The 12,135-nt window shown below is 48.0% G+C and overlaps 1 protein-coding gene across 2 annotated transcripts in view; it reads right to left on the minus strand.

Moving 5' to 3' along the window:
- Nucleotides 1–4,195: 4,195 nt before the first annotated feature.
- Nucleotides 4,196–12,135, minus strand: part of LOC140420889 (interferon-inducible GTPase 5-like) — a 54,814-nt gene continuing 46,874 nt past the window's right edge. For both annotated transcript variants that reach the window (XM_072505007.1, XM_072505006.1), the window contains one exon: nucleotides 4,196–5,868. In XM_072505007.1, coding sequence (XP_072361108.1) covers nucleotides 4,665–5,868 — 1,204 coding nt within the window. In that variant the 3' untranslated portion in view covers nucleotides 4,196–4,664. The remainder of the gene's footprint in view (nucleotides 5,869–12,135) is intronic.

Here is a 12,135-nt window from a genome sequence, read left to right on the forward strand (position 1 = left end):
AATGAGACCCCTCACAACCGATTGTTTGTCTTCCCCAGGAAGGCTACCTCCGGGGTCTCGCTTCCACCTTGGCTGATGGCTCCGGGACCTGTTCTTCTCCGGAGGCACACGACCCCCTGGTCGAGAAGGTCCGATTGCTCCACGCCAACCCCAGTTACGCCTACGTCGAGTACCCCGATGGCAGGCAAGATACGGTTTCCCTCCGGGATCTGGCACCCGCTGGACCCCCCACTACAGACGCCCCTTCCCGCATCGCTCCCCTGCAGGACCCGGCACCCCTACAACACACCCCCTCCCGGCCCCGTTCCCCGTTGGTGAGCATCTACCGCACACGCCCCCTAGCGCCCCCCCTTTACACACCCCACTGGTGCCGGCACCACTACCCCCACCCCCGCCTATTCTCCCTGTGCACCGTTCCCCTGCCCCGACCCGGACCAAAGCTCCAACCGCCGTGCTCTCGGACGTACCCTCAACCAAGACATCCGTGCCTGTCGCACCACCGCCCGAACTGAGGAGGTCGATGAGGATGATGCGGCCACCGAGTCGAATGGACTTATGATGGCACTTCACTCCCGCCGGACTCTTTTTTAAACAGGGGGTGAATGTGATAAATGGTTACTGTAACACTGTACCCGTGTCATCATGTAAGGTGATGTCCCCTTTAAGACCGGGCTTGGAACCCTGGAGGACTCCGCCTCCAGCTCCGCCCATCTGGGAGCTGCCTTGTGGTCAGCGCCGCTGTTAGACCACGTCTCGGCACCAGTCTAGTTCTTAGCTTATTAAAGCCTTCTTTACCGTTTACACTCTAAGCGTCGTTATTGAGGGTACCACAAGTCAGTTCAGTATAGTGTCAACCCACAGCTGAATATGTGTATCAGTTCTATCGTTGAATAAAACAGTGTTGGATCTTCTTCAGTGTTCGACATCTGTTTCTAGCTTCCCTCCATCGAGTGCAGTCCACATCGAAGCTACCTGCCTAACACAACACTACGTTTGGAACCACAGTAAATATATGACCAGTCTAGGTAAGTTTCTGATCAATAGTAACCCACCAGAATGTTGATAGAGGGGGATTCAGTGATGGTAATTCCATTGAATTTCAAGGGGTGAGGGTTAGATTCTCTATTATTGGAGTTGGTCATTGTTTCGCAGTTGTGTGGTGAAAATTTTACTTTGACTTGTCAGTCCGAACACGAAGGACAGTCACCTCACCTCTGTAAATCAGCTCTTTTGTCCATATTTAAACCAAGGCTGGGTGGTGCTGACAGAACCCAAACTGAATATCAAGGAGGAGGTTATTGCTAAATAGCAGACTGATGGGGCAGTAATTGGCCAGCTTGCTTTTGTTCTGGTTTTTCAGTCCAGGCCATACATGGGAAATTTTCAACATTGCTGGGTAAATTCGAGTGTTGTAGCTGTTTTGGAATGGCTTAGCCCTGAGGGGAGAGGCAAGTTTTTAAGCACAAGTCTTCAGTACTATTGCAGAAATATTGTCAGGTCCCCTTTTGACTATCCAGGGCTTTCAGCAGTTTCTTGATATCATGTGGAGTTAGACACATTGGCTGCAGACTGGCAATTGTGGTGCTGGGGACCTCTGCAAGCGACCTAGAACATAGAACATAGAACATAGAAAATACAGCACATTCTGGTTCTTGATCCTTATACGATGAGGAACAGTTTCACCCTATCTATTCTTTCCAGCCTCCTTATGGTTTTGAACATTTCTATCAAATCTCCTCTCGGCCTTCTTCTCTCCAAAGACAATAGTCCCAACCTCGCCATTCCACCCTCATTATTCAACATTCTCATCCCTGGAACCACTCTTATAAATCTATTCTGCACTCCCTCCAATGCATTCACATCTTTCCTTATGAGGTTTATAAAATTGATATATTTTGAGAATGACTGTAATTTTATTTGGGATAGAATGAAAGAGGCAATTTGGCCTGATCTCAAGCCTGCCTAACCAACAGGCCTGGGTGACATGGCTGTTGAAGTTTAAATGAGGGTTGGGTCGATTGCTGCAGTTGACTCTATGCTATTGGATTACACTGAAACTGACTCTACTATTTTATTACACTGAAATTAACTATAATATTGGATTTCACTGCAATTAACTCTATACTATCAGATTGCATTGCAATTAACTCTATATGATTGGATAACACTGTAATTGACTCTATACGATTGGATTACACTGCAGTTGACTCTATATGATTGGACTACAATGCAATTGACTCTATACTATTGGATTACACTGCAACTAACTCAAAAGCATTGGATTACACTGCAATTAACTCTATACTATTGGATTACACTGCAATTAACTATACGATTGGATTACACTGCAATTGACTCTATACTATTGGATTACACTGCAATTGACTTTATAATATTGGATTACACTGCAATTGACTGTATATCATTGGATTACACTGCAATTAACTCTATAATATTGGATTACACTGCAATTAACTCTATACTATTGGATTACACTGCAATTAACTCTATACGATTGGATTACACTGCAATTAACTCTATAATATTGGATTTCACTGCAATTAACTCACTGCAATTGACTCTATGCTATTTGATTACACTGCAATGAACTATAATATTGGATTACACTGCAATTGACTATAATATTGGATTACACTACAATTACCTCTATACTATTGGATTACACTGCAATTAACTCTATACTATTGGATTACATTGCAATCAACTCTATAATATTGGTTTACACTGCAATTAACTCTATACTATCAGATTACACTGCAATTGACTCTATACTATTGGATTACACTGCAATTAACTCTATACTATTGGATTACACTGCAATTAACTTTATACTATTGGATTACACTGCAATTGACCCTATAATATTGGATTACACTGCAATTGACTCTATAATATTGGATTACACTGCAATTAACTCTATGGTATTGGATTACACTGCAATTGACTCTATATTATTGGATTATACTGCAATTAACTCTATAGTATTGGATTACACTTCAGTTGACTCTATAATATTGGATTACACTGCAATTGACTCTATACTATTGGATTATACTGCAATTGACTCTATAATATTGGATTACACTGCAATTGACTCTATACTATTGGATTATACTGCAATTGACTCTATAATATTGGATTACAGTGCAATTGACTCTATGCCAGTGAATTATATTGCAGTCAGCTCCAGACTGTTGTAAAACATACATGATTGCTGGGATTTCTCTCATTCAGTTACCACATTTTGACTGGAATATCCTTGTTTATCAATCAGAAAGTGGCAAGTTGTAGATGCTAAATTTCACAATTTGTGAAGAGACATACTGGAAAATTCCTTCAGAACTCAACCATTGAACATAAAGACCCAATTCAATACAGTCAGCACTTGAACAGAATCTGACTCTTGATAATTTTCCCAATTGATACTTTTACCACTCTTGCAGCGAGGCTGTGACATTGAGTGAACACAATTAAAAATAAATGATGATTATAATATTTAATTTGGTTATTGGGAGTCCTAGATTTCTGCAGTCATTGGATTCACATAAATATATTCAGCACTCAGAGAATGCAAAGTCCTTATACCCTGTTTCAGCTACAATTACGTCTCTGTCATGTTAAGCACCCTGAGATAACACGGGCTACAACTGGATGCAGCTTTACTTAAAAGATACTCCAAACCTTGAAGTTAGTTCAATCCGATTTATTGAACCTGCTAAACAGTTAGCACAGTTCTCTGTGAGTGCGACTCTCTGCTAACCTAAGTGTGAATCCTCTGTCTGACTTGACCAGACTAGCTCTTAGCCACATGTAGAAGGCGATATGTGATATATACACCCTGACTCGAGGCGGAGTGCCAGTGTCTCGTGTTTTTTATAGTGGGAAACCACCAGTAATGTTCTGCCTGCTGATTGGTTATGTCCTGTTCTCTCTGTTGATTAGCTGTGATTAGTTTTCAGTCACTGCCTGTCTGTATCTCATTATGTGCATGACTGCATATCATGACAGTCTCCTGATATACTTTTGTTGAAAAATAAACTCTGATTAACTGAAGAACAGTGACAGTAATGAAGTGAAATGAATGCAGAATCCTCTGACCATTGAAATCCAGAATAAACGCAGAACTTGCAATGTGGTGAAATGGAGAGAAAATAAATTTTGTTCGATATGAAAATATTATAATTGTGGAACTTGCTTCCATTTATTCCAGAGATATGAACACACAATCCAAGTCATATTCCAATGAAATACTGATTGCAGTAATGGTGGAAATGTGTTTTTCCCAACTGAGACATTAAACCGAAGCCACGTCTGACTGTTTGTGTCGATGTAAAAGATTTCTTGACTTAATTTGTGCAAGATTAGGGGAGTTCCCCTGGTGTTCTGGGGAATATTATTCCTCAACAAACATTATTCAATGGAAATTAACTTGTCCTTAATTGCATTTATTGAATTATTTTGGAGCGTGTGATGCACAAACTGGCTGAAATATTTGCCTACATTACAACAGTGACCAACACTTCAAAAATGCTTGATTATCTGCAGAACAGTTTGGGATGATCTGATGATTTGGCAGATGCCATAGAAACATTTGTGTTCTTTTCCTTTCCTGAATATTTAATATATTACTGGAGTTCAATGTACTAATGTTTTGGAGCAGTCCCAAAGGCAGCCTCCACCACTCTCTGTGCGTTCTCTGTAAGCTCATCCAGTACATTATTTAACAGCTTGTAGGTGATGCCAAATGATGATGCTGCTCCAAAGAGCGAACCAAAGACTGGTATGAAGTCAAAGACAGCTTCAGCTACTGAAATTCCAACAAAAACAGAACCCATTAACATTCTGACCACAAAATCCTGATTTATTTCACCCACCAGGGGAGTTTTCACCACGGCTTTCAGATCTCCCACAGGTTTCCTGGCAATATTAGCCAGTCTTTGAAGAGAGGCATCATCCAGACCCAGATATTGACGGAACTGTATGATTGCTGTAACCAGTATTCCAATGTCACAAGAAAAGGACAAACCAGGAATTGGCACCAGTCCCACTGCTCCGGATATTGTGGCCAACATCCAGATTTTTGATTTCAATGCGTTCTTTTTCTGATCTATAATCTTCACTGTTGTGTTTGGAAGTGACAACATGAAAGCATGTTTCTTTATATCATTGAGGTTATTTGCGATGGTTTCCTGCAATGCAGGAAAATCAAACTGATTAATTTTAAAGCTTGATATCAGGAAAATGGCGGGTGATGAAAGGCCAGCCTCTTTCAACTTGCTGACACAGTCATCCCTGATCTTTCCCAGTTCTTCTTCTTCATTAAATTTCATACCACCCATTTTCATCGAATCAAGATCATTATCAATTTTAGATCGAACTAAGTAGAAATCCTTCCCCAGCCGTTTAATCTCTCCGGCGAGTTTTGCGTCATTTTCTTTGAATCGAGCGTGGATGATAATGATAAAAAAAACATATTTTTTGAAATTCATTTTCGCCAGGTATTTATCTGCTGTGAATTTTGCTGTTCCAACTCCTGGCAGATCCCAGAAACAAACATTCGGTAGGGTGGGATGACGGTACGGGGTTGGTTCCATTGTGGTTTCTATGTTTCCTACTTTAGCGGCTCCCTCATCAACATTCTGGAGTCCCCTAATTGCATTGATGAAGCTGGATTTCCCTGTGCCTGATTCTCCTGTCACTGCGATGTTCAGCTCTATACCCTCCAAATCTTTTATCTTTTTCTGTATCAGAGAAGCAGCCTTTTCCAGCCCACCCTCTTCATAAGCAGAACGGAGACCTTGGAGCTCTTTCTGATCGAAGAATGGAGAGGTGGAAGACTGTTGATCTCTGTGGAACAGAATGGAAATGTTACACTGTGAATAATCTCCCCAATCAAAGATAGAAAGGAAAGTACAATTGGAACTGATTGATTTTTTAATCAGAAATCACTGGAGCTGGAATAATTTATCTGCAACACTAAAAGGTATTTCACTATTCTTTAGTCTTATTCTCAGTGTCATAAAGATAATCAAAGCAAGATTGGATTAACTTGCATTTATTTTGGAGGCCGTTGCAGTAAATAGGATGTGCTCTTGGACTTTTAACATATTCTTTCATGGAATGTGGCAAGGAACTGGAGAAGTCTTCAGTTGCTAGGACGTTGTCAGCATCTGGAGTTCATAAGTTCAGAAGATATTGGAGCAGAGTTAGGCCATTCGGCCCATCAAGTCTGCTCCACCATTCTATCATGGCTGATATGTTCCTCATCTGCGACCTACAATGCTACAGACCCAAGAGCTGGACTGTGCAATCAGCTGGAGAATCTCCTCCCTAGAACACATGACCTAGGAGTCGGAGGAGGCAATTTAGCCTCCCGAGCCTAAACACCTTCAATGTGATCATGGCTGATCCTATCCTGGCCTCAGTTCCACTGTCCTGACCATTCTCCATAACCCTTCAACCCAATCTGTCTAACTCCTCCTTAAATTTACTCACTGTCTCAGCATCCACCGCACTCTGGGGCAGCGAATTCCACAGATTCACAACGCTTTCCTCAAATGTTTTAAATTTGCTATCTCTTATTCTAAGATAATGACCTCTTGTTTTAGAATGCCCCACAAGAGGAAACATCTACTTTAACCATTCCTTTTCGCATCTTGTACACCTCAATTTGATCTCCCCTCATTCTTCTAAACACTGGAGAGTAAAGGCCTAAGCTGTTCAATCTCTCCTCATACGACAAACCCCTCATCCCCGGAATCAACCTTTGTGAACGTCCTCTGAACTGCCTCCAATGCCACTACATCTTTCCTCAAATAAGGGGAAACATTGTGCACAATACTCCAGGTGCGGTCTTACCAATGCCTTGTATAGTTGCAACAACACTTCCTTATCTTCATACTCAATTCCTTCAGCGATAAATGCCAACATTTCATTAGCTTTCTTTATTATCTGTTGTACCTGCATACTAGTTTTTTTATGAACCAGGATCCCCAGATCCCTCTATAATGGAGCACCCTGAAGTCTCTCCCCATTTAGATAATAAGTTGTCTTCCCATTTTTCCGATCAAAATGCATGACCTCATACTTATCCACTATAAACTCCATCTGCCACATTTTGGTCCACTCTCTTAACCTATCCATATCCATTTGTAAGGTCCTTGGGCTGGATTTTCTGAAAATGGGACTAAATGTTGACACCGTCGTTAAAATGGTGGAGTTTCACGACGGCGTCATCGGGGCTCCAGGAGGAGCAATTCAACGGCCCACAAAGGACTAACACGGGCGCAACGGGACCGCCCGAGGGAGCAGCCGCCGATACGCGGGTTTCATCATTGACGGGACGCCGCGGCTGCTGATAAACATTCTCCCCCCACACCTAGCATCACAGGCAAGATGGCCACCAGACGAGCAGCCCTGCGATTTAGGGACGGGGAGTTGGACACCTTCTTGGACGCCGTGTAGCAGAGGAGAATTGTGTTATATCCCAGGCCGGGACGCAGGACAGCAGGCGCCATCGTTTGCCGTGCCTGGGCGGAGGTGGCTGAGGCCATCAGCGCCGTCGGGCCGGTGGCCAGGATCGCAGACCTCTGCTGAAAAAAGCTGCAGGACCTCCTCAGGACAGCCAGGGTGAGTACCCAGCACTGTGCCCCTGGCACCAACCACCCTACACCCCACACACATGTGACACCTCCCCCCACCCAAGGGGGATGGTCCCACCCCTATCATGACCCACATGGTTGCACCCACCCATGCCAGCCGCAATGGCTGGGTGCCCTGTGCACTGAAGCCATCAGAGACCCAACCCCTGGGCTGCATGCGTCGCGCCATCTATCACTGTTGCTGTTTCTGTCTTCCCCCCCTCCCCCCAGAAGAAGTCTGCTGTGAGTGGGAGAAGACCGAAGAGGGACCAGCAGAACTGTGTCTCCTCACCGTGCCCGAGCAGAGGGCACTGGACATTGTTGGCGGACCAGAGGAGCGGAAGATTACCGTTGTGGATGTCGGAGGCGTGCCACCAGGTGAGAACCCCCTGCGTGTATGCGGCCCCTCACAACACATGTGTGCCCACCCCCCCCACCCCCCTCAGCCCACCCTCTCACCTCACCCACCTCCCTCACCCCAACCCACTCACCCCACCCCCTCACCACCTCACGTCTCACCCCCATCCGTCTGTCTAACCATACATGCTGTGTTGTATCTTGGAGGACTAGCTGGAAATGTCGCGGACCAGCCAGTGCCCCCTGACCCAGCCAGTGCCAGTGCCGGTGCCCCCCAGTGACCCAAGTACCGACGGGGAGGGGAGCCGTAACAACAGCCCTCCGGCCGAGACGAGCCAGGAAACCACGACCCAGGGAACAGAAACACAGGGGAGAGACATTCAGGAACCACGACCCAGGGGAACAACACAGAGGGGACAGACACACAGCACACCACAACCCAGGGGACCAGCACACTGGGGACCGACGCACAGCACAACACGACACAGGAGACCCCGGACTCCAGTCACTGCTATCCTCTACACCCTCCACCACCTCAGAGACTATCACCTCGGCTGGGTTCTGTACGAGGAGGTTTCTGGGACACTATCTGGTGCGCACCACACAGCCGCTCCGGTTGAGCAGGTGCAGGTAGGAGCAGCCGAGGGGCCGGACGGTTGGAGGGCAGCCCAGCCCCAGCAACCAACTGCTGCCCAGACGGGTCTTGGGTTCCTGGAACATCCAGTCCCACCCATAGATCAGGTGCAGTCAGAGACCCAGGGTCCAGAGAAGGGGATGACGGCCAGCTTCCATCACCTGCGGGCGCAGTTGAACACCCAGCCCGAAACTGCACGGGTGGTGTCCGCGGTGGAGGCACTGGGGGCGAAGATGTCGGACATGGGTCAGATTGCAGCGGCGCTCCGCAGTGTGGCCGAGTCTCAGCAGGCCATGGCTGAAAGCATCAGAGCCATTGCCCAGGTGCTGGCCGGGGTCGCAGGGATGGCCCATTCCCTGAACTACATGGCCGCTAACGTTCAGACCCTGGTCAATACCAGAGCGGACATCCAAGACTGGTAACATCAGGTGGCGGAGAGAGTCACGGGGGTTGGCTATGCTCACACCTTCATCCCATGGAGAAGCCCAGGGCCATCGGGCAGGCCCAGGGAGGAGGAGGTGCTGGGGCCCGTGCAGGTGACACCTGCAGGGGAGGTGCCGGAACACCGCAGCACCTCGGACTTCCCCCCTCATGTCCCTGGTGCATCATTTGGGCAGCGGGCAGAACAGAGCGGCACCATGCCAGCCAGGAGACCCAAGGAGCAGCCTGGCCCACCCAGGCAGGGGCGCCCCAGGATACATGCGCCAACAGGGACCCTTGTCGCGGGGCAGGAGTCACAGCAGTCCACCTCCACCCCTGCTGTACCATCTTGGGAACCACCTAGGTTCCCCAGACGGTACAGCAGGGGTGGAGGGCACAGTTTAGATTTAGGGGGTGTCATGATATTCAAACACACACATCATGATGGACACACTAACAGGCAAATCAGAGTACACAACACCACAACCAATCACAGACAAGAACACCAACCACATAAAAAGCACGAGCACGACACCTGGAGGTCAGTAGGTCTGGGGAGAAGGGAACAGAAAGAGCTGATGAAACACCACAAGCAGGGAGCCCCCCACGTGCAGAGTGCAAAGACCAAGTTGTAAATAGTGAGTTTAAATAAAGAAGTGTTGTACCATATGCAACTGTGTTGGCTCTTCTGTGTGTCAGAACACCCAACACCACATGGTACAGGAGTGGATCGATACCTGCCTACTAACCTGCCATTCTGGACATGGACCACACCGGCAAACCGCAGCCGATGCAAGTCACGGGGAACCTAGGCACCAACTGGAAGCTCTACAGGCAGCGATTTGACCTGTACATCCGTGCCACCGAAAAACAGAATGCCTCGGATGATTCGAAGATTGCAATGCTCCTCTTCTACGCAGGCCCCCACCCGAACGATGTCTTTAATTCACTGGTGTTCGAAGAAGGCGAAAACCAGGCCAAATATGACACGGTCATCCTCAAACTGGACCAGCACTTTCAAACTGAAGTAAACGAAACTTTTGAAAGATACATCTTTCAGCAACGCCTGCAAGGTAAGGAGGAGCTTTTTCAACCCTTTTTGACGCACCTCCGGATTCTAGCGCAGTCCTGCGGTTACGGCACCACTACAGAGTCCATGATCAGGGACCAGATTGTTTTTGGCGTTGCCTCTAGTGGCCTACGCCAGCAGCTTCTTAAAATAAAGAGCCTCACCTTAGCGTCTGCTGTGGAAGCCTGTGTCCTCCATGAAAATGCTACCTGCCGTTTTGCCCGATTTCAGGCGTCCGAGTTGGCACGGAGGGGGTCCCCAGCCGTCGAATCGGCAAGCCAGGCCGCCCACGACGTTGAACGCATCCAGGCCGTCGATTTCTTCCCGCCCCACGGCCCGGACGACAGCGGCCGCTTCCCGCGCTTTTCGCGGTCTCCCGCGCAGGTGCGCGCCAAAAATAACGGCCACAACGAGGGACGCACTGCGCAGGCGCGCCCACCGCAAGATCGCACTGCGCATGCGCAGTGGCGCAACGAACGCCGTGACGTCATGACGTGCAGAAATTGTGGAGGTCTACACTTAAAAGGGCAATGTCCTGCAAAATACCGACAGTGCAACAGATGTGCCATGATAGGCCACTACGCAGCCCGCTGTCGTGCGGCTCAACCCATGGATCCGGCGCATCCTCGACAACCTCGCACACGAGTCAGGACCGTCCAGCCCACGCATCAAGACTTCCAATTAAGTGATGCAGATGACCAGGATGACTTCCGAGTTGCCGTCATTGATGTCAACAAGGTCAATGCCATCAATCCAGACGATGAGTGGTGTGCCACCCTGACGGTCAACCGATCGCGCGTCGCCTTCCGTCTGGACACCGGCGCATCCGCCAACCTGATTGCTTACTCTGCAGTCCAGGCCATGAAGGTCAAACCACCCATCACACCATCCCGGCTTAAGATGGTTGACTATAACGGGAACGTTATCCCGTCCATAGGATCTTGCCAGCTACAGGTGACTCACAAGAGATACACGGCCACACTCCCCTTCGAAGTTGTGGGCTCATCAAAGGACTCGTTACTGGGCGCACAAGCGTGTAAGGTCCTTCACCTGGTACAGCGCATCATGTCTCTCTCTCCAGATGAGATATCCGACTTCCCGGATGCTGAGTTCCACGCGAATCTCCATTCCCTCCTCGCTCACAACCAGGAGGTTTTTGAAGGCATGGGGACATTGCCACACACGTACAAGATTCGACTCAGACCGGACGCCATCCCTGTCGTTCACGCACCTCGCAGGGTTCCTGCGCCTCTCAAAGACCGCCTCAAGGCACAACTGCAGATTCTTCAGGACCAAGGGGTCCTATCCAAGGTCACGGAGCCCACGCCATGGGTCAGCTCCATGGTCTGTGTAAAGAAGCCCTCTGGCGAGCTCCGTATATGTATAGATCCAAAAGATCTGAACAACAACATCATGCGGGAACACTATCCCATCCCGAAACGAGAAGACCTCACCAGCGAGATGGCGCGAGCCAACATATTCACTAAATTGGATGCGTCCAAAGGATTCTGGCAGATCAAACTGGACCCGGCCAGCCGAAGACTATGCACATTCAACACCCCTTTTGGCAGATTCTGCTACAACCGGATGCCATTCGGCATCATTTCGGCATCTGAAGTATTCCACCGCATTATGGAACAGATGATGGAAGGCATCGAAGGGGTACGTGTATATGTGGACGATATCATCATTTGGTCCACCACTCCGCAGGAACACATGCATCGTCTTCGACGTGTCTTCACCCGCATACGGCAAAATGGCCTGCGTCTCAACCGTGCGAAGTGTGCTTTCGGCCAGACGGAGCTGAAATTCCTCGGGGACCACATCTCAAGGTCCGGGGTCCGTCCCGATGCAGACAAGGTTAGCGCCATCACAGCCATGCCACGACCGGCTGACAAGAAGGCTGTCTTAAGATTCCTCGGCATGGTCAACTTCCTTGGGAAGTTCATTCCCAACCTGGCTTCTCATACAACAAACATGCGCCATCTCGTAAA

Source organism: Scyliorhinus torazame, chromosome 5 (genome assembly GCF_047496885.1).
Source record: "Scyliorhinus torazame isolate Kashiwa2021f chromosome 5, sScyTor2.1, whole genome shotgun sequence".
Classification (NCBI taxonomy): Eukaryota; Metazoa; Chordata; class Chondrichthyes; order Carcharhiniformes; family Scyliorhinidae; genus Scyliorhinus; species Scyliorhinus torazame.